The 26,746-nt window shown below is 42.3% G+C and overlaps 1 protein-coding gene across 3 annotated transcripts in view; it reads left to right on the top strand.

The window, feature by feature from the left end:
- lhfpl4a (LHFPL tetraspan subfamily member 4a) overlaps positions 1 to 16,898 on the top strand; it is a 28,608-nt gene extending 11,710 nt beyond the window's left edge. Inside the window, exons 2-4 of one of the 3 annotated variants that reach the window (XM_023826866.2) lie at positions 7,086 to 7,322; positions 9,382 to 9,398; positions 13,293 to 16,898. In XM_023826866.2, coding sequence (XP_023682634.1) covers positions 7,086 to 7,322; positions 9,382 to 9,398; positions 13,293 to 13,346 — 308 coding nt within the window. In that variant the 3' untranslated portion in view covers positions 13,347 to 16,898. Of the gene's footprint in view, positions 1 to 7,085; positions 7,323 to 7,688; positions 8,512 to 9,381; positions 9,399 to 13,292 lie in introns of those variants that run through there. The other 2 variants (XM_023826867.2, XM_072715423.1) reach the window with 2 other exon arrangements.
- Positions 16,899 to 26,746: the final 9,848 nt, after the last annotated feature.

The following is a 26,746-nucleotide window of genomic DNA, read 5'->3' as shown; positions in this document are numbered from 1 at the left end:
CGTCCTGTGGCCTCACACCTGGACGTCGTGGCTTTGAACCCCACCTCCAGCCCTACGTGTGGGTCTTGCATGTTTGCTCTGGGCTCTGTTTCCACACAGTAAAGCATTACAGTATTTTCTACTGAGAGTCATAAGGCATTATACTGTTGATTTTTTATGTATATATACTGTATCTAAAAGCCATCAAATTTAAATGATGCAAAATAGCTGGGAGTGAGTCAGCTGTGTTGCATTGGAATGCTTTGTGGACGCATTATAATGTGTTATGAATGTGTTCATAGATTGTTATAAACATGGCATTCATAGTAAATGTTACCAAAATAAGCTTGTCATATACATATTTTTTAAATATAAAAGTAGCTTCTTGCAACATAAACCTTTGTGGTAGATACATTACATTTTAGCTCTATACCAGGGGTGGCCAATCTTACCCAGATTGGGCCGGTGTGTATGCTGGTTTTTGCTGCAACTCCCAAATTAGTTTACTAATTAGAGGACTGATTGGCTGAAGAGTCCTCACACCTGGGTTCGAACAGCTGACCTGAATGTTACCCCAAAAACCTGCATACACAATGGCGCTGTGCGGATAAGATTGCCCACCTCTGCTCTATACTAAATAAAACATTAGTGACTTTATGAAATGCCAAATAAAATATCTTTTCATTGATCTATGCATTGATTTAATGGCTGAGTGGCTGTGTGGGTACTGCGTTACATTTCACTGTGTAGTACACTCTACAGGTGTTCATGCTGTTCGGTAACAAAGAAATGGGTTTATAGGAGACGCTTTCGCTGGGGTGTGATCCAGGGACCCCGGGTGATGTCACTGCCCAGCCTGGCCCTGCAGCACCGCTTGGATGGGTTCATTGGACAGGTCCGCTTTCCATTGCCACAGCTTTCTAAGAAGTGCTGTTAATGACAGGAGAACAACCAGCTACAAATGTGTTTGTGGCTTAAGACATAAACCCTCCTAATGTTATCGATCTGCCATTTAAAGTGATTGCATAGAGTAATTTGTAATAAAGGTCTGTAGTTGGAAGGGTCCCAAACTGATACAGGGGAGAAAAATGCACAAGGACATGCAAGAAATGGTCCACAATGCAGGAGCGTGTCCGTTGCACTTTGCGTATGCGTTATACTGGAGGGCCTGATGTGGGAATGCGAGAACTACAGAGCTGACAGGTCAATGTTTCACAGAAGCTGGGAGCATAGCGTACAAATGGAAAAGAGGAAGGTTTATGAGTTTGCTCCTCTCAATTAGCAACTCATTAAAAGTAATTTGATTTTATCTTATAAGTAGCTAAGCTGCAGGAAAAATGGACTGAAATTATGGAGTGGAGAGCTCAGTTTTTTGCCAGCCCCAGGGATGAGTCGCCGCCCTGCTGTTCAGGTTTATCGTGCCCTGGGCCAGGATGCAGATGAGGGGAATCATAGATGAAGCGGCATTAAAAAGTACAATGTGGTGAACAGCGCCCCCTCAGCGCTCTGCTGTCTGCCATGTGTTTTCATTATATTTTTGTGGAGGGGAGTTCAGTTTGTAGATGCCCCCCCTCCCCCCCCGCGACGCTCTTTGCCTCACCTTGTACCGCACATAAACAGGGCGCCGGAGGTGCAGCATGGTGTCTGAGCACCATGTGTTAATCAAACACCGTGAAGGTATATGCTGTCTAAAAATAAAACAATGAGAATAATTATGAGCATAAAATGTCTCACTTGTAAACAAAGGACTTGATTACAAAGGGATACAAGCAGTATGCATAGCACCATTATAAAAGCTTAATCTGATACCCATCCATCTATCCATCTATTATGTTTTACATCCAGTACAGATTTAGCTCAATTTCAATTAAAATTTCAATTTTAATTTTAAAATTAAAAATATGTATAGCGCTTTTTCACAACATTACATTGTCTCAAAGCGCTTTACATTATCCCTGCCCAAAGCCCCCAGTGAGCAAAGCCATAGGCGAAAGTGGCAAGGAAAAACTCCCTAGAAGGAAGAAACCTTGGGAGGAACCAGACTCAAAGGGGGAGCCCATCCTCCATTGACCCGCAAAGGAAGTCAAATGAACAAGATGGCAAAGACCTCATTTATACAGTCCAATTTTTTTTTTTAAATTTGGGTGTAAATACAAAGGGAAGGTGACGGCAGGCAGGTGATGGTGCTGCTTCCAATGGCAGAATGAGCGGTGGTACAGCAGCAGGGCAGGCAGCAGAGAAGGACTTCACAGGTAGCAGGAGCTTCACAGGCAGGCAGTAGGGCAGGCAGGAATGACTTCACAGGTAGTAGGAGTTTCACAGGCAGCAGGGCAGACAGGCAGGAAGGACTTCACAGGTAGTAGGGCCGTTGCAGGCAGCAGGGCAGGCTGGATATCTCGATTTTTTCCCAGAAGGGGTGGGGGGACCTAGTGCAGGCAGCACATAAGAAAATGCAGGGGACCTTCCTGGAAGTGATGCCAGTCTGTCACAGTTTACCTGACATCCATTTGTAGTAAAAAGGTTTTTGATAGGTCAGTATGTAGGTTACACTAGATAACCGGTCAGATCTGGCTGTGGCAAGCTGTCGACGGGCCTGAGAAACACAAAGATGGAGGGTGCACGTGCCCCAGCGACTGACCCTGCTACACCCCTGCATCTACGAAACATTGGGGTTCCATGCCAAACCCTCACTTTTGATCAATGTGTTACTATTATTGCATATTGTGAGCCCCCAGTCCTGGAGATGTAAAGCAAGAGTCCTAATTACTGGGCCACTGTGCCACATTTGATGCAGCTAAAACTGATACACATTTTGTTTTATATGTATATGCAGGTTTATTCTTGGACAAAACTATGGTTTTGTGTTTTTTTATAGATCGTGGGAGATCTGTAAGGAGGTCTTGTATCAGTACCTTAACCCTCCGTTTCTTGGATTCCTTCATCCATCGATGTCTCTTTGTCCCTAGAGATGGTTCAAATCTGACCTTTTTGAAGGGGGTGATACGACACAAATTCCATATAGATGTTTTTCATTTTTTTTTTTTTTTTTTGAAAGAAAACGCCAAAAATGGAGACATATACATCTAGTGAGAAACAATCTAGCCAGACAATCAGCTCATAAAAACTCCAGAGAGAGACTCAAAAAAAGAATTATTTCTGCATTCAGGAGACAGACTTTTCCTGTACTTTTTGGAGATTTTATTAAGATAGCTAAACCTCATTATTGTTTTTGAATACACTTTAAAATCAAGTAAAATACTTTCTTTTGAACCATGAAAGATAAAACAAATACCTGAAGTAAAAAATGAAAAGACAAAAGTAAAAAATATTTTTAAATACCTAAAAACAAAGGGTTTAACAAGCGATGGAAAATTTTCCTCCAAAAGTCATTTGTAAATCATGATCTCATATCTATCAGCTCAGATAATATGGCTTTTTATACTTATTTAAAGGGAAGAGGAGACTTTTGCTGCAGCTTTGACTGTTTTGGGTCAAGATAGATGGGCAGAAGCTTACAGAGATTAAAAGCTGGCATTTCCACTGTTTAATTAGAGAAAGTTGTCCAGGAAACACAAATGAGGTCACGGGTCTGGTGGTGCGGATTAGAGCTAATTGAGGGTCGTGCCATTTTTCAGGCCAGAGACAAGGGCCCATGATCCTGCTTCTGGGTAAAGAGATTTAAACAGCAAGAAATGCCCCATGGAAGACTCATGAGGATGCTGGCAGTGGGAGCCAAGTCTTGTATGTAAGCAGCAGAGGGTCTGTGGCTGTCTGCTCATCCAGGTCGCAGCCGTCTTTGAAGTTCTCACTGCACTCCTAGAAATGTTCTACTGAGGTTAAAAAAAATGCCTTGCAACTTCAAAGCGTCATGGCTTTCATATGGGACTACCTCTGCCCCATTGATCTCCAACCTGGGGCCAAATATACAGAGCAGGCAGACAAGGTCGGGAAGGGATTTGATGAGCTCTAAGAGAACAAGTCCCGAGGTATCTCCTTGCTGAGCCACTCTGTCCTCCACGGGTAAATCAAGCAATCTCTGAGGATCTATCGAAAGGATTCTTCCTTCATGTGAAGGGGGAGTTTTTAAAACTTCATCCCTTTCACTAACGATCGCCCTGTCTCCACGGACACTCTGTTAGCATGGCTGACATCTTCAAGAACTTTTCTTCATCGAGGCAAAAGAACTAGGAACCGTTTACTGCCCTAGCTATGGCTTGTAGCATAACAAGGTGTGATGTAACATCTCATGAGTCTTCCATGGGGCATTTCTTGCTGTTTTGGAGAATCAGCTAAGATATTGCCCTTTGTCATCAATCTGGTGCATGCAAAGGGGCCTCCATCTTCCTAAGATGCAGCCTAGTGTTTGAAAAGTGGTTGATGCAGAACCGTACTGTGGATACTTTGCACATCATATTCCGAAGATGTCCTTCAGCCCCACTGCAATGTGGTCCGAGGAAAGCTTCTAAAACTTCACATTAAAGTGGAAGATGGGATTCAAATCCAAATGAAGGGCAAACATTAAAAAATCAGATGCTTACAAAAGTGGTCTTTTTTTGAACTTGTAACCTGAGAGAAATAACACTGAAGTGGGTGGACTGCATGCATATTCAGAGCCCTGAATAACATATTGGATGTGAAACACCATTGACGGTCATTACAGCAGGTCTGTGCAAGGTGTTCACTGTAGCTTGGTGCATTTTTTTGTCTATTATTGGCTTTCTCAAGGTTCCATTGGGATCATTATGAAAGTGTCAGAGTCCTAATTATTCAAAGAAGGAATTGTTAATGGAAGGGTTTGCATGCATATCCTTGTGGAAAAAAAAGTGTTTTAAATAGATAGATGTAGTACTGGTGCAATACTATCATGAAAATGGAGCTTGAAGATGGCAGTTAATTAGTATGGAATCAGCAATGTTGTGTAGATGCTTTTGGGATTATGAGGCAGGGTTTGTATGGTAAAAGAAATGGAAATTTGGAATGTGTGAACTGAGGTTGAAGATCCCAGTGGAGCAACTCAGAGCCTGACGCATGTAGCTGAAGTTTCTGATAAGCTCACAAACGTTTCTCTGTCCTAGACTTTCCCATGTCATTGCAGTGACAAAAGCTTCCAGGTTTTCAGCTCTGCTCCGGCTAAATGGAGCATCTCGCCAGCGTTAGTTGCTGGACTTTCTGGTGTATGCCATTGTGTGTTGACTGTTTCAGGAGTTGGCAGGGTGGAGCATGGAGGGGAACCAGCTGTATGTTTGTGATTGTGGTTAGGAGTTAGCACTCACAGTGAATTCCGTGTGCACAGAGGTGCAGAGGTGGACAAACTCACATTTATATAGAAACATTACAAGCCACCCATCACACTGCAGTCCTGGCAAGGCTCTCGTCAGACACACACAGTCAGGGTTTGGCCAACTTCTTCATCCATCTCTCTCATTCTTCTTATCTGTTCTACCCCCCTATTTCTTCCATTTTCAATAATTAATCAATCTCAGCCTTCTCTCACCACCACGATTATCCCCAGAGAGAGATCAAAGAGGCCTACCTCAATATGAAACGAAGGCCCATTTTTTTAAGCACGCAATTCTTTTTGTGTTAATTCTTGTTTTATGTCAGTTGTTTTTTCATTTATGAATAAGCTGCATACACATTTTGCCCTTTATATGGGGGAAATTAGTAAAATATATTTCAAGTGAGGAAATGGCATTAATTTTGTATTTGAAACACAATAATTCTCACATTTATATTGTTATTCTTTCATCTACAGGTCATATGAAATATTGTGTCTAGTCTCTATTTAAGTGTGTGAATAAACACTGCCGTAACCTTCTGTTTACTATGTATAGTAGCCAAGGGTAATGCATCGATATAAAAATTCTACCGATTAGGATACATCGATAGACGCTTCTTCTCTCCTCTCCACTTTCTATCCACTGGACCTTCTAATGCTGTGTTTCCCAGTCCAGTCCTTGGAGACCACAGTCAGTCCGTGCTTTTGCTCCCTCCGAGCTTCCGGCCAGGCAGTCCAGTGTCTGTGGGTCCCCGAGGACCGTATTGGGAAACCCTGCTCTAATGCCTTCCTCAGGACTAAAACCCATTTACAGTCCACTGGACTACAGAACAGCAAGGCCTCACATCAACCCCACCTGTGTTCTTTTTGTGAGTCATCTGAAAATCCACAGGAAGGAAAATTGGATCTCAGTCCTTTTCATGCCACAATTACTGTGGTGTAAAGATAGACAACTATTGGTATTGTCCTTGGGGACTCTTGTTTTATGTTCTGACAGTCATTCTGTACGCGTCCATCTCTGTATCTCTTTTTTGGTCCAGTGCCCTATGCCCTGACATGCGGGTATTACAAAGCCATTGTATATACCCTTCATAATTATGTCTGTCATTTTTACATTCTATAGACACATTATCAGCTTCTTTGAAGTGGGCCAGAGAGTCATCTTCAGTTTTTCCTAATACATGCATTTTGGATGTTTCAATTCCCTTTTGGAAAACTTACTGTAAATCACAAACGTACTCGCAAAAAAATGTGCTGCACCAATTGAAATGTGATTGGTTGATTGACAGAAGGAGGCATTTGCAGTTTGTTCTCTGTAGCTACTTCAGGGAGCAGCACATTGTGTGACTTGTGTGTGTGATGCATGCAATTCCAGTGGCATTTCCCTTGTTAATTAAAGCAAAATGCAGCAAATTCAAGCCACAACGAGGAAGAGCTCTGGTCCAGTGAAACTCCCATCCCGTATATCAGGGCTGCCCAACCCTGCTCCTGGGGATGTACCACCCTGCAGAGCGTAGGGGCCGCCCTGATTAGCACACCTGATACAGAAAAGCAGGCCCATTGGCCAAATTACTGGCTCTAATGCTGTGATGCTACTCTGTATCAGGTGTGTTACGTTAGGGCTGCACCTAAGCTCTGCCGGGTGGTAGGTCTCCAAGAGCAGGGTTAGGTAGCTCTGCTGCATATGGTTACCATGTTCAACTCACAAAAATACAGACTAATGCTTCTGATGTGATGTGAACTGGGGCGTATGATGAGCTACTTGTTGCTTAGTCCCCATAATTAGCTACTAACGGTCTTCTCCTTGCTGTTCCCCACCCATTTCCAGCCGTGTGCCTTGTCCTGGGCTGCATGATCTTCCCAGATGGCTGGGATGCAGAAGTGGTGAGGGATATGTGCGGGCAGGAGACGGGGAAGTACACGCTGGGCAACTGCTCCGTGCGCTGGGCCTACATCCTGGCCATCATCGGCATCCTGGATGCGCTCATCCTGTCGTTTCTGGCCTTTGTCCTCGGGAACCGGCAAAGCGACTTTCTGCAGGACGAAATTAAGGCTGACAACAAAGGTAAGGGAAGCTGTTTGATGCGATCCCATTGGCCTAAATGCTAATGCTTGTCTTTCAAATGAATAGTCAGAAAATTCAAGCCCTTCTCATAGTCGCATTAAATGCATTTAGGCAAATTTCCGATCCTGGCATGTAACTGGTGTAATATTGTTATTGACAAGCTGAGCTATAAAGTACCTATTAAACTGCTTTTTTTCTTACATTAAGCTCATCAGTGCAGTGCCTCTTAAAGTCAAAGGTGCTGAGGTAGAGCCCAGAATACCATGAGCAGAGAGAAGGAAGGAAGTGTTTATTGTCGGGGGGGAATGCAAAAAAACGTGGTTCCTCACTGATTCTATTGAGGAAGTTACCATGGTTACATTTCAGATTCCAGAAGGATCTCCCCAGTGCCTCTGCACTCTGCAGCCGTGCCTTCACCTATTCACATCACCTCTGTCTTTTTTTTTTTTTTTTTTTTGTTAATTCCAATTCATCTGATTTCTGGGGTTGAGGGGTGACACCAGTTGGGAATATGACATCCCTATCTGCGTTTAGCTGAAGCTAATCCTGCTTTAATTGACCTCCCCTCTTAATCATTCTACTCCTTTTCCATGTTTGAATTGTTAGAACTATTCTCATTTTTCACCAAAGAAACTGGCACTGTTATATTTTCCTTTACAGGAATTGGTTGTGTCCAGTGTTTACTACATGCATTTTTTTGTGTCCACATCTATGTTTGAAGGACGTTTTTCAATTTAGTACATCAAAGCCATCCGAAATGTTGTAAATAGAAAGTAGGACAGAAAGGCATTCTTCCCAAAAATAACATTAAACTTCACTGTGTTCTTCACCAAGTGACCTAGCTCCTTCATTTTCTGAAAAATGGTCCGATGTTACCAAGTGATATTTTTGTTTTGATTGTCTGTCACTGCAACATCAAAACACGTATAGGTAATGATCTTCTTCCAGTATACATGCTCACCCGTCTACATCTATCTTTATGTGCTCACCACACATAAAGATCCACACGTGCAATGGGAACCACACATGAAGATCCATACGTGCAGGGGGAACTACATATGAAGAACCACACAAGCAAGGGGAACCACATATGAAGAACCACACATGCATTTAGAACCGCACATGCAGGGGGAACAATGCATGGGGAACCACACGTGCATGGGGAATCATACATGAAGAACCACACATGCAGGGAAACTACACATGGGTAACCACATGTGCAAGGGGAACCATGCATGAAGGACCACCCATGCAGGGGTAACCACACATGAAGAAACACCCGTGCAGGGGAAACCATGCATGTTGAACCACACATGCAGAGGGAACCCCAAATGCAAAATTCATGCACTCATGCTTTGTGTCTTACAAATACATTGTGATTAGACCTAAATATAGTGGCAAAATCTTGGCGAGGGCAAGATGGGCAGGTGACCAGGGTGGCACCAGTGATGAAGCTTGCCTAGGGTGCCTCATGGGCTTCAGTTGGCAATGCCCAACTATGTCAGCTTTTCACTCATTAGTCCTTTACTTTTACTTTACTGTACAAGCAGAGTCACTGCTAGAGACACCAGGCCCTCAACCCAGAGCAATCAGTGTCACTCAGGGACCCTTGGAATCACCCTCACTCCCCCCTCCCCTTTATGGAGCCCCTGTATACAAGTTTAAAACAAAAATGCTTTCTTGTTTTTCTATATTCTGAGATGTAAACTAGCTAGCAGATGACATATCTTTCTAAGTAAATGAAGCTTTGGGATGTACTGTATACGTTTCTAATTATAATTTAAAGATGAATTTTACATCATGCACATACTTGTACGTGTCTTTGTGCACAGACACATGTTTGGGGAATTGTGGGTAAATGTGAGGATCTCATACCATTGTCAGTAAAGTCTTAAAGTTAATCTTTTCCCTTTGTTTGTTTTTGTCAATGTACCTTACGATAAAGCAAAATGAAGCATTTTAACAAGAAAGAAAAAACATCTTGCAGAACATTGCTTATGTCTTTAGGAAGCAAGGAGCAGACATGAACTGAATGCCAATCTCTGTCCTGTCTTTGCAGATTTCGCAGTGTCCAGGGTAAGTGAGCCTACGCGACGGCTTTGTGCTCTGTGCTTTGTGGCTGTTGTCCAGGCAGTGTTGTGGCACCTCCCTGACACTCTGCAGCTTCTGCTGGATTAGCGTGTGTTTGGCTAATGCTTGCCTCTTCTTCCTTTTCTTCTTCTTCTTCTTCTTCTTCCTTCTGGAAAGCTGCCTTCTTCTCAACCTTTTTCTCCACTTGTCAGATGGTGACTTTTGGTCTCACAAGCCTGACCACTTGCTCCAAAGAACCCACAGTGATTTTAGCTTCTGCCACCACTCCCCTGAACACACACACACCCCCTCCCCCCCACCCCACATCTAGTGGGGGCTGAAAGGTTGCCAGCATATTTTTCTAAAGATACTTCAGGTAAAACAGATTCCCAAGCAGAGTGCAGCTGAAAGAGGCGAGATGAGAGGCACAGACTGTGTTTGGTGGTTGTTGCTATTCATCATTTGCAGGATTTTCTCTGTGCTAAAACCCAAGGAGAAACACCAGAACATTACAGAGTTTCTGGTCTCATTCAAAGGTGCCTAAGCTGAAGTATTAAGTGGAGTACAATGTATGTATAAGTGTGTATGTGTACACACACACACACACACACACACACACAATGTACTCCACATGATACTTCATATATGTATGTATGTATATATGTACATATATAAGGTAAAAGGTGCATATATATAATGTATATATATATATATATACACACACACATATTATATGTACAATGTGTATGTGTGTATATGTATATATATGTGTGAGTACATTATATACATACACACTTATATAAAGTATTATATGTACTATAAATAATGTATTATATATATGTACATAATATTCATAATACATAATGTATGTGTGGTACCACAGATTAATATCATTTGAAGCTGGAAAGCATGCTATCCACTTAGTTTTGGTGAGAAATGGCTCATGGGAGTTTCACTTACACGAAAAAAAAACAAAAAATGATTGCGATAACCAATACGATTTGAAAGGAGGTGGGTCCAAGCAACTAGAGGAAGTGGGACAAACCAATCAGATGTTTTACTCCCAAAACCTCTACAATCTGGTTGGTTATCTTTCTGGACCAATCATTTTTCGATCTGCCCTCAGAACTTCTTTGTGCAAGTAAAACTCCCACAAGCTGAGAAATGCTATTTTTATGACATATTAGTGTGAGGGGCAACATACATATACTAAGGTAGGTAAATGATGTTTTCCAAGACAGTTTTAATAGAAGTGTTGAGGTTGGTCTGAAAGATGTATATATTTAGAATGAGAAGGATGAAAACAGAACATAGTGTTCTTGAGGAACATACTGTAGTTTTGTTCATTATGATGTAGATGTATTTTTTTTTAATAAACTGTAGTATCATTTGCCTCTGCTAGGTGGTTGTAGAGTTTGCATATTCTCAACATTGTGTGGGCATCACTTTCTAGTTTCCTTTGAGTCCAAAGACATTTAGTTAGAATTACAATTAGAATGAATTTTATTGATCCCATAGTGAAATATGTGTGTGTGTGTGGGGGGGAGGGGGTGATGTGTATATATTACACTGTGGGGACCAAATGTCCCCACAATGTGATAAAAACATGTTATTTTGAGGCTATGGGGACCATTTTTTTGGTCCCCACAAGGGGAAACTCAGTTTTGACTGCAATCAAAAAACTAAAAATACCATAAGTCTTCTGTTTTGTTTGGGTACTTAAGGTTAAAGTTAGGGCCGGGCGTTAAGGTTGTCAAAGCTGGGATTATGCTTTTACCTATAGAAATGAATGGATTGTCCCCAGAAAGATACGAATACAAACGCGCGCGTGTGCGTGTGCGTGTGTCAGCGGGCATACCTTACCACAATGTGATGAATACCCGTTTTTTTTCCCTTATGTGGACCCAGAAACTGGTCCCCATAAGGGAAAACTCAATTTAATAAAAATCTGTGACTGCAATGAAAAAACTAGAAATGCAAAGACTCTTGTATTTTGTTTGGTTACTTATGGTTATGGTTAGGGCTGGGTAGGGGTTAAGGTATATATTCTGAAGAAAAATTGTCAAGAAATTGACTTTTTCCGGACAGATCTTTATGGCACTTGGCACATACTGCAAACTATGCCCAGCATATTAAAGTGACTGTAGGTACCCTTTGTTTTGGTGGCACCTAAAAAACGGAGATACAAATAATAAATACATGAGACACAAATGACACTTTTTTTGTATCTGGATGCTATTGCAGACTGCAGAACTGCCTGCGTGAAGACAGGTGGTCAGTCTGGAGATTAAATGTAAAAGTTTGTCATATAAGTTAATCATGGAGCATTTGTGGAATATAGCTAAAAAAATGGAAAGATGAAAAGCAGGGGAGATAAGCTTTGAAGAGTAAAATACAGCCCAAAAAATGACCTTTGGAGGCTGACACATCTGTCGGAGATCAGCAGGAGCCTCTCAGAACTTTGACGAGTCTGGAATGCATAAAAAAACACAGTCTTGTTTTAGAGTTGCTCTTGTTTCAGCAGGAACATAAACTGGCTGTGTTGAAAACAGGGGGATATTTCATACCATTCACAGGGCAAGCAGCTTTCTGAGACAAGGACTGCAAAGGCGGCATTTTCGTTTTTGCTTATCTCTGGGTCTGTGTCCTTTTTACGTCAAGTTGAGTACTATGCCTTGGGGAGAGGGTCAGCCAGCAAACATGCACAGCCGCAGTGGGAAACTAGCCATGCAAAAAAAATGGTGCAGTTCTGGTTTATAAAGCACACGGGAGACAAAACAGCAGAATCAGCAATTATAGTCTGTAGCATCTGTCAATTATTTTGTACTTTCCATAATAATAAATATTAATGTATGATCCATGCATCCAGTTTATTAATCCCAAGTAGCATGGCATGCAGAGCATGGACACAGAGACCAGGAAAACGTACAACTGGCCACTGAAAGTTCAAGTCAGATTTTATTGAACCATTGCTTAATGTAGGGTGGCATGGTCGTGCAGTGCTCAGCAGTGTTGTCTCACACCTCTGGAACCAGGATTCAAGTCTCCACCAGAATTCCATGCATGTGGAGTTTGCAGGTGCTCCAGTCAAGAAGTGTGCTGAGGTTCATTGGAGCTACCCAGTTGGCCATAGGTGTGCATTTGTGAGTGAATAGTTCCATACACTGGACTGGCTTCCTATCCTAGCTCATTTCTGGCCTTGTACCCATAAAGCTCCAGACCCCCCCCTCCCCAAAAAAAAATTAAAATAGGATAAGCAGTTACAAAGGATGGATGAGCATTGGTAAATTGATCCATATTAGTACACAGATATGTGTAAGTGACCATATTTATGTAGATGTCCTTAACCAAGGATTGTCAAGATCACCAGCCTAAGCCAACAGCCACCCCCAAACAAAATTAGAAAAAATGCAAAGAAATCTTGTGCCATCTCAGTTTCTTTGTATAACAATAATTACTGCACATCAGAAACAAATTTTCAGTAAATGTGTTCTTTGTGTTCAACTGGGCTGTAGGGTGTCCTTTTGCCATCCAACTTTTCAGTAGCTTGCAGTTTGAGATTTTTGAACACCTCATTGTGGCACAGAGTTCAGAGAATGTAGTAGGACACTTCTGTTAAACCTATAGTTGTATTGACAGAATGATTGATCATCCTTAAAATTCTTGAAAGTGACTTTACCTTCAACAGGACCAAAGAATCCCTCCCAGCCTGAAGTAAATCAATGACATACACCTAAGATTCCTTTTGATTTTGAAATCCTGCCATTATCCTACATCTTCCCAAGCTTGTTCCTCTTCTCTCCTTTTTTGCAGTCTGCTCCTTCTACCGCTTCCATTTCATATTATGTCTCATGCTGTTTCTCACCCACTCTAACCTCACTCTTACGTTTATTTCTCCAGATTGAGATCAGAGACAGCAAGGACCAGCGATTTGGAGTCCAGAGGTTCCACTGAGCAGATCCCTGTCTCCGGCCCCTCCCATCTGGCCACACACCCAACATCTTCTCCCTTCATTCCTCCCATTCCCTCCCAACCCCCTCTCTTCAGGACACACACCCAACCTCAGCCTGAAGATATATACAGCCGTTTGTAAAATACCACTGGAATGAAATATGTATAAAAAGAGAAAATATTATACATAAATGCATTTATTTGAACAAATTTGTACAGGAAAAAAATCTACTGCAGCTTTACAAGAATCAAACCGTGGGAAATAACAGAAAACAATACCTTTCTGCTCTTACTTTGAATACCGAAAATAATTACGATGGCATTGCCACGGTATTCTAATACTCGTTTAAGATTCATTTTATTTACGGTAATGATTGCGTTATGCCCAGCTCTCCAAAAAAAAAAAAAAAAAAAACAAGAACACGAAGACGGAAAGCAAGCTTATTTTGCGCATAATTATCATTACAGACAAGGCACGGCGACCTGGTTGCCACTTCAGAAACGTGTGACCAACACATGCTGACAACGAAGGAAAAAATGAACGACAGCACACAGAATAGAGGACGTGCTGAGTAACGCTTCTGATCTGTACGGGCGGGCTGCTGAAGAAGACTGTGAGTGAGCGGAGTACGGACACGTACAAAGCGTATTTGAGGAAACAGGGTCACTACTTTGCCAACCACAGGGTAACTCACTTAGTGACCTGCTCGGGTCCCTCTCCGTCCTTTTGCGGCAGGCCAATGGGGTCAGAACACTCGATCCGGGCAGGCTTCCCCTAACCGGTCTGATCTACCGACTACAGCTTACAAAGCAGCCGTGCAGCGCACCGGAGAACCAGTACTGGGTGCTTACGAGACCCCAGCTTGGTTATATATTCTCACGGCTGATTCCCACATTAAAATCTTTAAATTAACTTTCGTTTCATTTAAGTGTTTTACGGGGAAGATTAAAGGGGGAAACGAGTCCTTTTCTAACAGCATCGACCTTCTTCTGTTGCACTCATCCATTTGGTTTAATTTCGGTCCTTATCCCGGCGAGAGCGAAGCCCTTGCATGCTGCATCCTACTCAGGCCGCCAGGAGAAGCGGTGCCCCGGTCCTCCTGCGATCGGAGTTACGAGCAACCGAGTCTGTCTCAGCGGCAGCCCGGACGGGCCGCCCCACGCCGTTACAACACTGTGCCGTCTGGAACTGTAGTAGTATAGTGTGGCATCTCCGTGACATCTTATTCTTGCAGGTCATTCATGTAGGACGTGACAATGCACTTTTTAATTTAATTTTTTATTTTGGACACTTTCTTGAACAAGTATTTTAAGGCAGGCATTGATGTTACGACAGATTTTTTTTCTCGGATAGAATGCAATGTGAGTCAAGGGTGAGGATGTTATGTGATGTGTTTACACCCGTCTTTGTCCAGCCCATTTTACTCCATTTCGTTCACTACTATAAGAAAAGTATGGGGAAAAATGAAAACTTTGTATAAACGTTAAGACAATGTATACATTTTTAGGAACAACAAATTAGTTTGCCATTTGTCAGTGTGTAGGCTAATCACATGGTTTTCAAAAGTAGTTTTAAAATTTAGGTGGATCTTTTAGGGAGAACTTTATAGTAGCATCTCAAGGATGACCGATGTAACTTGATCAAGTTAAAATAGACACCTCGGTTATTTTAATTCACGCGAGTTTTTAGTTTCAGTTTTGCGATCAGAAAATAAAATAATCTCAGGAAACTGATTGTATTCAAACAATGTGGGGAACCGATTGCATTAAAAATGTTAGAGACTAGCCCTGCCAAAGACCAGGTCATTTATTAGAGTTATTTGTAGACCTCCCCCCCCACCACCACCACTACTACCACGAGGCAGTCACGAGGGTAGTTATTTTTTTCATTATTTTGTTCTATAAATTATTTCTTTATCATAGATAGTGAAATGCTCAGAAGTTGAGAATAATTTAAAAGTTTATGTACTATACTTTATTATTGAGCCAAAACAGAACGTCTTAAAAGAGATTTATGAATCTGTTAAAAGAATAAAATGCTACTTAAAAATATATTTTCACATTGATTGCAGCAAGCAAATAATTTAGACATCATTCCTCTACGTGCAACAATAAAAATACATTCTTGATATCCCAATGATTATTATTTTTTCTCCCTCTGGAGAAACAGGGAAAATATTTTGATCTTGATAATATAGCTTTGCCATATGATATGTTTATATTAAATCTGAAATCAGACAATGATGCAGCATAAAAAGATTTTTTTAACGAGTTGGTGAGTCACATAGGAATCAATTTTATGCTAAACTCAACCGCGGTAAGGAGGCAAACAACATAGACTTCATAAATAATCTAATACGAAATCCCTAAGATTCTTAGCGTAGTGTTAAAGTAGGATGTCTCCAAGCCTATGCAGAGCTCTATTTTTGTTAAATTCAACTGGGCCTTAGGTGAGATGGTTTCTCACGATCAGCTTACACGATGTATATATGTCCAGGAAACAATTACCAGAAAACTGAGAAATTTCACAATGGTACCTACTGTCTATAGTGTTTTATATCTGGTTACACATGGTATTACTCCTTTGTATGACCGTAGAGGGCAGTGAAGTTGGAATCACAGTGAACAGATTACTTAAAATTCCCAGCCACTGGTATAAAGTATTAACACAATTGTAGTTCACGGACATTTGGAAATATGAATGTTCTTCAAATTGATACTGCCTAATAGTGGTAAAGCTAAACGTTTAAGAAGATGCTTTTTATTAGGAAAATTGTCAAGGGTCTCTATTATAACTAGATAATTAGACTTTTCAATCAAATGTAAATCACTTGTCAAAATAATCTCTAGTAATTCCTGCAGCAGGAGCTGATCTTGTCCACTGTCATGGTTAGTGACATGGGGCTCTTTCTTTGCTCCATGAGGGAGGTGACAGAGGCCCAGCATCTCTCAGGAACAGCCTGCTGAGTGACTCAAGGTCACATGAAAGCCTGTCATAGGTCGTGACATGTCTATTTCAAATCGACAGGAAACACCATTACCTTTTTCCATTTACTGGGGGAGGGGGTCAGGGGAATTTATGACTTTTCTGGGCACAAGACAGCAGAACCATAAAAACTGTCCACCTTCAAAGGATTCTGGGAACGGTCAGCTGGAAACAGACTAAACATCACCTTCTAAGATGGTAAACTCCTCAGTATGGTGCTCATTTTCCTTCTCCTTGACAACATTTCCGTGGAGTTCGTGGCATTCAGACTGCTGCCTGGAGGTGACGTTTCACTCAGGCAACAGTGAATTTGCGAAATGAGGAGGAACCGATGGAGGTGGAGGGAAGGGATAAATCGAGAAGAGGATTTCAATTCAGGGGCAAAATGGAGAGTCTTGAGACAGCTTGCACCATACGAAAAGCACACTGCTGGCAAAGCCCCATACTTGATTATCATAAACATGCAATGCAAATCTGTTTTCCCAAAAGTTGTCTTCTGCTTATTTTACTGTCAACTGTAAGAAAAATACTTCTGGAATTTTTTTTTTTTTTTTTTTTTTTTTTAAAAGTCACACAAATTTTTTTTTTTTTCTAAAATAACGTCGTTCAAGTATAATTTCTTCAATGTTTTAATGTTTTAAGTTTTTATCTCTCAGTTATTTTTGAAAATAATACATAAGGAAAACCAACCCACCCAGAATCAACAGAGCATTGTGTCAAAATTGTGTGCTGTTATTGTTTGGAAATTATGTAACTGTGAAACTTGAAATGAAATGAAATGAAATGTAATGAAAACCTGTTTTGAGGGTATTTTGGGAAGACAAACTGAACCGTGAGAGACAAAGCAAGTAGACCTATTAGGGGAAAGATTTTCCTTTTCAGAGCTGTTGGGGATCAGGTGAAAATGGGATGAACAATTTTGATAGGGAGGGGCAGACAAAAACAAAGGCATGTCAGGTAGGGGCAAAAACAGCTGAATGCAACAAGTACTTTAGTGCTACCAGTCTTGCAGATGGCCTGAGGCTACTGTGAGAGTTGGGGGGGGGGGGGGGGGGGGGGAGTAAAAAACATGTCAAGTTTAACTTGCATACACATGAACCAGTTTAACTCTTTTAACTGCAGTCACCAGACTCTCCCTAAAGAGCACACCCTGCACCTCTGTCCCATTCAGCTGGTGGAGCTGGTTCAAGTTTAGAGATGTGAACCAATGTGAAAAGCAGGTGCTTAAGGCAGTTATTAATCATTGAAATTTGTTTTGTTTTATACATGTAAGCTATGATGAATTAAATGTTTTGCTACAAAATGTTATCTAAAATTGATATGAGATTGCTTGACTCATTTTGCTGCCACAAAGATGCCAAGTAAATTAAACCTCACAAAAAATTTCCAAAAAACTGTTTTGTGGGGGAAAATTGTCATCTGGCCATCTCTGCGGTAACTCATGAAGCTCCACATCTCCACCAGGATTTTTTTTAGAGACTGTGTCAAAAAAAACCCAAACCTGTTAATCAGCTCAACATTGATGGATTGCAGAAAGTAGTATCCAACATTTAAGAGATGCCACATAAAGCAGAAGCACTGGGCCAGTTAAAAATCCTTAGAAAGTTAAGTTTTTCTCAGAGATTGTGACTAAGGCTGAAGTCAGGGGTCTTGGACTCAAAAACAGCAACAGGTTTAGCTCCCAAAGGGAGAGGCCAAGACTTTTTTGGCAAGCTTAGGAAGTACTACGTGGCTTTAGCCAATATTACTAAGCCTGCACTGAATATTCTGTGGGTTGAAGCGTCACAGGCACTAAAGAGCGGCATCCCTGCCCAGGCCTTGTGAAGCGCTACAAGCTGAAAGCCAACCAGGTGTACATTTGGGTCATCTGAGTGTGGGAAACGTGATAATCATGTATCTCACATTCTTAGCACACTATATTCTAGACCTTTCTCTTATACCATAGACATTATTCTCTGAGAGCTAATCAGACATGGCCAATTGACTTCATGGTATAGTTTAACCGCTATTAAAATCTTTTTTCTTTTCTTTCTTAATGTTATATGTGTATGAGGATTTCTGTAACATGAGTCTGTCCTTATCACCCAACAGTAAAATTTTGGAGGTAATTTTCCCCCCACAGACACGCCAATGAAATACAAAACTGTGGAATTTGTACTTTATTAATTTATATGTTGTATATCAAGTGCTATTTTATTTTTTTGCTGTCATTATTTATGAAGGAGATGCTGTAAAGTGTCTCTGTCACAAAACAGAAACGTCTGTACAAGACTGTCACTTGGAAGTCAAACAGAACCTACATCGCCAGTCACCACATGTTCATCGTTGTTGTTTTTTTTTTTTTTAAGAATAAATAAATGGATAAAAGTATAAACTGCATCCTGTTTTGTAATTTGATAAAAGATCCAAATCAGTATATAAGAAAAATGGTTTAATCTGCCTTTAGTTAATAAAATGCCTTAACACTTTAAGCAAACTAAGAAATAAAGAATTCTAAACAGGACATGAACCAGGTGCTCCAGACCCATCAAGCTGTCCAAACTAACTCCACCTGCATAAAAGGTAAGAAAACCACCTTCAAGTGTGTAGTGACACCCTGCTTCAGCATCACACCATACCACACACCACACGGATGAAGTGCAGAGACAAACATAATGACAAATGACAAGACTGGAAAAGAGAAACTAACATGAAATCTATAGTGCACATCAGCTGTGGCAGATGGAAGGAATAATCACATGACCGCTGAGCTGTGATAGAATGATCAGCGTGAGACAAAAGCCGCACACAGAGCCCAGCAAGAAGCAGAGAACAATGTCAGTTGTGGGGCCTACTGCTGGGTGGCTGTAAATAACTGCTCACCTGGTCATCTTGTAAAAAGCTAAATATCACAAGAATGCAACATTATGAGGATGATTGTTTTATAATATGGATATGGTCATTAACAAGAGAGTGCTGTTGTCCTGTTGGATTTCATCTTTATCTAAGAAGTGACAAAGTGCAAAGTCGGGTTCATCAACCAAATATACATCTACACTCACTGACAACTTTAGTAGGTACACCTTGCTAGAACCAGGTTGAGACATTCCTGGACCTGGTGACTGTGGAGGCCATTTGAGTTCAGTGAACTCATTGTCATGTTCAATAACCCAGTGTGAGATGATAGGAACTCTGTGACTTGGTGCATTATCCGGGAGGAATTAGCCATTAGAAGCTGGGTACGCTGTGGTCATAAAGGGACAAACATGGACAGCAACTATAGGCTGCGGCATTTAAAAAAAATGGTCAATTAGTACTGTGTCCCAAAGTGTGCCAAGAAAATGGCGTACACCATTACACCAGCAGCCTGAATTGTTGATGCAAGGCAGGATGGATCCATGCGTTCATGTTGTTTACACCAAATTCTGACCCGACCATCAGAATGTCACAGCAGAAATCAAGACTCCTCTGATTAGCCTGCATTTTTCCAATGTTCCATTGTCCAGTTTTGGTGAGCCTGTGCCCACTGTAGCTGACAGGAGTGACAACCTTTGCGATCTTCTGCTGCTGTAGCCCATCTGCTTCAAGATTTGACGTGTTGTACATAAATAGATGCATACTTTGGTTGTAACAAGTGGTTATTTAAGCTACTGTTGCCTTGCTGTTATCTTAAACCAGTCTGACCATTATTCTCTGACACCTGCCAACAACAAGGTATTTTTGGCCAGAGAACCACTGCTCACTGGATGTATTTTTTTCCGCCCTTTCTCAATAAACCCCGAGATGGTTGTGCTTGAAAATCCCAGATCATCAGCAGTTTCTGACATACTCACTCCAGCCCATCTGGCACCTACAGTCATGCCACATTCAAAGTCACTTAATTCACCTTTTACCCCATTCTGGTGTTTGATGTGAACATTAACTGAAGCTCCTGACCTGTATCTGCAATATTTCATACTTTGTGCTGGTGACATATTATTGGGAGTTTAGATATTTACTTCAAGGAGCAGTTGAACAGGTGTACCTGATAAAGTGGCAACTGACAGAATTATATACATATAATGAATCATCGGAAGTATTTCGTTGAAAGGCATCGAAAGGTGAGGGCAGCGACTCCGCCCCCGCTGCGGACTCCTCCGTGCTGGTTTCAGAACCTCCCCGACAGACAGGTCCCATAAAGGGCAAAGCGCTCCGTCTGAGGAATGTCTACTGCCCACGGCTGGGGAACCATCGTCCAGCTTCTGGGAAACCTTCCAGGGAGTTTAAAGACAACACACTCCCGATGAACAGGGAGAGTGACCATGTGGGAAGTGTTTTCTCTTGACACTCTTTGTGTCACAGATCCTCTCCAGGACGGCTACCAGCTATCAGTGGCCACTTCCTCTCTGCCTCACCAGCCCATGGGAACCTGAAACCCCTTCGACACCCAGAACCCCGACAGGTGCTTTGTGGAGCCTCCCTCCAGGAACCCGCTTATTTACCTTTCAGCTCTCAGGTTACTTTTAGCAGAAGCTCCATCCTGCTTTCCCCCTGTTCCTCTTCCCCATACACTACCGCACTGTATGCAGCATGCACTGCTGAGTAACACTGAGCTTCTCTGCCACTGCACTCTTGATTTGTTCTGACCTGCGTCCTTGAGTTCTGCATGTGTGATTCCCACTTTCAGGCACGGATGAGGCTGTGCCACAAGCTGGGGATGATTTGCTGGCGTGAGAGTCTGAGATTTAGGGGCAAATGACAGTTTTCCTGAACATTGTTATGTTTTGGTTCATATGTCATGTGTTTTATTTTCAGTTATTTTTGGAAAAATATATAACATGCAAAAAACAGAAATCCTAATAAGTAACTTTTCACCGGTACTGCACATATAAATAAAATAACCAAGGTTATCCAGCTCCTACAACACTATCCCAGAATTGGGATAGTGTTTGAAGCAAATAACCATAAAATGCCAGGTACCAAAAACACAACTCTGTAGACAAAAAAAGGAATTTTAAATTTATATTAGATTTCCAAGGTTGTGTGGGTTGAGTAGACGACAAGAGGAGGAGACTGCAGCTGTTTTTTTTTTATGGAAAACCGAGACAGGAAATGTCTCCATACGACATACCATGCAAGCCTTTCCACTTCGGTGAATCAGTTGTCCCTCTTCTATTTATAGCCACAGAAAAGAAGGAAAAAAATGGATGAGTGGGGGATAAAATTATGCACTATGCAAATGTCGATATGCAATTTCTACATTGGCCAGGTAATGAAAAAATAGTATAAAAAAAAAACAAATGCAACCAACCTCCCTCAACGGCACCCCTCTTGTCCTGAGTCACGCTTGGCAGGGATTAGCTGGGGCAGGTACCGGAGAGCACCTGAGGGAACTCCAGAGCCTTGGCTAAAGGGGAAGGCACAGCAGGGAATTACCTCGGCCCATTACACCCACCACCTGCCCTCCCCGCATCCAACATCTCATATCAGTCCTGCGTCTTCCTGCTATTACTGTAGCTCGAAAGAGCGAAGCTTGCTTATAATTCTGGGATAACACGTTGCAGGGGGAAAAAAAATTAAAAATCACAGAATATCACAGAGACAGAGACTGGAAAGGAGAAGCACAGATGGCTGGTTTCTCTGCAGCCTGCCGCTTGGCTGCAAAGGCCACTTCCAACCCGCCACCGTGTCCAGCCAGGCCCAGCGGAGAGTAACAGAAAAGAGCCCCCCAGGTTCGCAGGTCCCTCAGCCAAGATGCCAGGGTCCTACTGGGGCGGTGGCAGGACCCGGCTAGCATGTCGTCTCGCGCCCATCGGGCGGTAAAACGGACCTCTGCAAGCAGGCGCAGAGAGTCAGCAGAGCCTCGACCGTGCGATCGTTCTAGGGATATCACAGAGCAACCTGGCAGAGATCTTCTCGGAGGAATACCAGTGGAAAATCCGCCGCTTTTCACCGGATATGAAGATTTCTTTGGTGGGGGGTTTCCATCAGGACGGCATCTCACCTGCGCCTGTGTGCTCCTTCTACAGGCTATTATTTATCAGGAGAGCAATAAACACAGTTACTAGTGCATGAGATGGCAGTGCCAATGAAGCAAGCAGTACTACACAGTCTGGACTTGGCAGTAGCTACTAAACAGGTGGGCTGGTGGTGTGAATTTCTCCATGCTCAAAGAGGGTAAACGGTCCTGAAAGGAAGATGGACTGAAGGAGATGTAGACGAAGGTGACGATCAATTTCATAATGTAGTTCCGGCTATTTACCTAACTGGCTGGCTGGACAGTGTTCTGAAAATCATTATCGATCACTTGGTTTGATCATAGAGATGTATAACTGGATATAGTGGTCAGATAAGGTTAACCAGCATCCCACCAGGGGAAAAAACACAAATACAAACCTGAAATCTGTCTCGCACCGGCGTATGCGTCACAATCGCCACGGCAACAGCTCCCGAATCCACGTGCTCACCTGTCATGCTCCACCCTGCAGCCAATCGACACGTTGGCCTCAGAAAAAAGGCAGTCGGCACGGTTGGCGTGACCCCGACGTGACTTGGCCGTCCCCCGTAGGAAAAGCCGCCCAATGCATCTGCAGGCTGTCGGCAGCTCGTGGCAAAACAAGTAGGGTGCCTACGTTCACGCCGGGGGCTTGGATGTGCGCAGGGCACATAGGACACCCACAAGAGCAAGGAAAAATAAATACGGGCGAATACAATGCTGGTACATAAAGGATCCAAAACAGACCACTAGTGAATATGTCTTACATTTGGAATTTTCCCAGGGAGATGCCATTACCGTATAAGCCATCTCTCTCACAGAAAACCACCCATCCAAATAAACGACTCTCAGTTTGAATCGACAACATGTGCCATCCATACCCCGACAGATGTCTCCTTTCTTGTTGTCGTTGAGAATATAGCCAAGATGGCACACACAAGCAAGACTGTCCCCGCACTACCGATATAGTCTGCCTTTGTGAAAGCAAGACCGCAGGCTGTAGATAGACAGGAAACCCCCCCATCCTCCCTGCAGGTAAACGCCTATCATTTAGAGCCAATGTTTCACATTCCAGATGAGGATATTAGCTCATAAAAACCAAAAGACACAGAGAAAATGTGAAAGTATTTATGGAAATTTTTTCCTTGACGTCTCAAGAAAGGCGCGGGAAACAGGGAAGACTACACCGTAGCCAGAGTAACAGGCCAATGGAAAAACATTAGGGATGTTAGACAGGGACTAGAGAAAGTAAGACACTTTCTGGCTATTTGAAATCTGCAAGCAGCTGTTTTGGGGCCTATAAAACGTGTGAGGAATGAAGACGCTCCATTTCAGCACTAACACCTTGACTTCCCGGACTGAGCTGCAGATCATCAAAAAGAGCCTTCAAGCAGAAGTAAAAGACAACTTCAGCTCAAGACATTAAGTTCTGGAGGAGGTTTAGAAGTCATTCAGACCCATCCTGTGAGGACAACGTGAAGACTTTGGACCAGCATGACAGGCGTGAGCCTTGCATCTGTTCCCAGGCTTTTGGCCAAGCTGTGGGCTGTCTGTCTCCTTCTGCAGATCATCTGGATTGATGGAGGAAGCGAAGGAGCCATCTCCCATCACTCCGGTAAGAACATAATTCCATGTTCTACCTCAGGGGCTCTGAATAGGTGAGTCTTTCACAGGAAAGTTGTTTGAAGAGGCTACACTGGGTATCTGGCACATTCCGTTAGCCAAACAAGTCACCTTATCTGCTAGACAAGAAAATGTCTCCACCTCCAATATGGAAAAACTGTGCGTAAATAAAAATAATGTAAAACTCCATCTCAATATGCAATTTTACCTGATATATTTTCTCTGAAACAAGCATCATGGCTATACCGCTACATATTTTTAATTATATGATACAGTATAATTAGACATTCAACATATCCGTATTATTTCATTGAAAGGGTTATTTTAGTCTTAAAACTGATACATTTAAAGCAACCATTTAAAATCATATATCAGTGTATTCAAAATGGGAATATGAAGTCTCTAATTAAAAACCCCTAACCAAATTCAAACCATCAAGAGCATTTCAGGAGCAAACTGTGTATTAAAACAGCTTTTTAAAATCAAATCACTGCCGTACCAGCTTGGTTTCCTTTAACTCTCATCTCACAAGTATGTTTTGGCTTCCCTTCTGAAGCGCATGCTTCAGGCCTTGTGGGGCTTCGGACAACATTCAGATATCAGACATGAAAGACTCTTCAGCCAGCGGATTGCTGGTTCGAGAGGCTCTTCCGAAAGGAGGACTCGGGTGGCTGTGTGTCAAATCAAGCGCATCTATTTCAATGCCTTCTGTAACTATATATAAAAGGCCCTCAATTTCCCCACAGGCTGTGCATCCGGACTGGCAGGAGCACTCCCCCTAGTGGCCAGGTCTACTTCAGGTCAAAGTAATGTGACTGGTTATTGACAGAGTGAAGCAGTATCATATCGGCTGAGATCCCAAATTTGGCAGTTAGCTGAGCAGTATTTTCACTTTTAAAATCCCAACACTGATATCTTATCATACATTTATATGTGAACAGGAAGAAACACAAGGTATTAGTTTAGCTTTTGTCAATGCGAGAATTTTTCATTGCAAAAATGTATTATCCGTCTTTGTTATTTCCAAAACAACACATTAGTGGACTATTAATATACAATATAATTGGTGGTTATTGCACTTTATAGCAGGTTGATGCGTGGGTTACCTGTGGCGATGTGGCGTACAAAACGTTCTGTGCTTTTTATACACCTGCATCGTCAGCAGACTTCAAGCAGCTCGCTTGACTTTCCGAGTTTTAAACCTGTCCTTTTAATCGACCCGCCCAGGTGCCTGCCTTGGGGGCAGGCAGCTCAGCCCGGACAAGACCTTCCTCAGGGACTGCGAGAAGTGTTACTGCCACAACTCGGGCTTCCTCTGCCTCTCGTGAGTCAAGGCACTTTCCCACAAAACGCTTATGGCTACTAAAATAGCCAAGGGGTCTTTCTATGGAAGTGGAGCTGATTTTAGGCAGATATATTGAGATTTAATGCTGGACCATTATGGCTGTTTTGGCTTGATCCAAAAACAAGTGCACATGTACTGACGTGTCATTTTCAATCCACAGAGCAAAGCAGCCCACATCATGGCCTAAGAAATGTCAGCGGGTTCAGACAGAGTGTGGATACCGGGTTGTGTACCGGGAGAACCCAGAGCGAGAATGTCGAGCCTACAGCTGGATTGGGTAGTGAGGCAACACGAGAGACCACATTCTTTCCCTCTAGGCGGTCCCCTGACCTTTGACCTTCAGGGCTCAACTTTACCCAACAACCAATCAATTCGGATCCCTTTTGCTTTGAACCGGTCCACAAAAAGGCAGGACCACTATTTCTGTGAGGCACCGTTAGTGTATATAAACAGATTAGTTTCTCTACAGTGCTGAAAACAAAGTACAACGTTTTGGTCAGGTCCAACGTATCCCAGAGAATATCCCTTGGGATGATATGCAGACTAAGATAATTATTACGACCTCTGGGTTAGTCACCCATTCTCCCAGCCATATATCTAAAACAAGCAAACAGTGCAGAGGCTCAGTGGACAGGGATGTTGACTGTGCCTCTGCAGGGTACAAGTGTTCCAAAACACCAAAAATAAGCTGTACATTTTATACACCATGACCGCCATAGCCCTGGCTGAATGAGAGGCTTTTAAAAATACTTTTACATGTTTGCAAGAGCTTAGCTGCCCTTCATATGGAATGAATTAATATTTCATACCCTTGCATCTTCCTCTGCAATTTTGTTCAACATCACTTATCAATAAACTTCACTTGAGCTAATGAATATAGATCCCACCAGAGGTACCTAGTCTGCACAGACAGGGAGCCCCTCAGCCGTAATTTTTACCCAAAGCCTTACCTGCTTAGTTGAAACTGCATCAGGCACCAGAAGCTCTTGAAAATAGAAAAATGCCTTCTAAGTGCAATTCCTGAAATACATTAACATGGGCAAAAATAAAGCATATTGCAGCTTGTTTGCTTTTGTTTTTCAACATCCAAATAGGTGTCACTATACTGCCCAAAAAAGCAGTATTTCAAAATCTGCTTTTCCTTAATCATCAGGAGTTTATCATCGGTGGTCAGATTTGGTCCCAGGCTTTCAGCTGTGCCAGACCAAAAAGAAAAGTCAAACTGCAAATTTAGTGTACTATATTTTCTTCGTACAGTATATAACACATTTTATACAAAGTACACATGATCATACACAACATTTGCTTTTTTTTAATTAAGGTGCTGGTATTTTGGGTCACAAGTTTTCTTCAGCCATGACTTTCACAATGAGAAACATTCAGGTAAGGAGTGAGTACCCTTCCGTCTTCTGCAGGAGAGGCAGGGGAGAGGTCAGAGGTCACGAGAGTGCTCAATCCGCCATTTGTCCAGTCAACCACAAATCGCACCCCGAACA

The sequence above is a fragment of the Paramormyrops kingsleyae genome, chromosome 8 (genome assembly GCF_048594095.1).
Source record: "Paramormyrops kingsleyae isolate MSU_618 chromosome 8, PKINGS_0.4, whole genome shotgun sequence".
NCBI lineage: Eukaryota > Metazoa > Chordata > Actinopteri > Osteoglossiformes > Mormyridae > Paramormyrops > Paramormyrops kingsleyae.
Note: the sequence above shows the minus strand (reverse complement) of the source record. Positions and strands in the feature narration are given on the sequence as shown.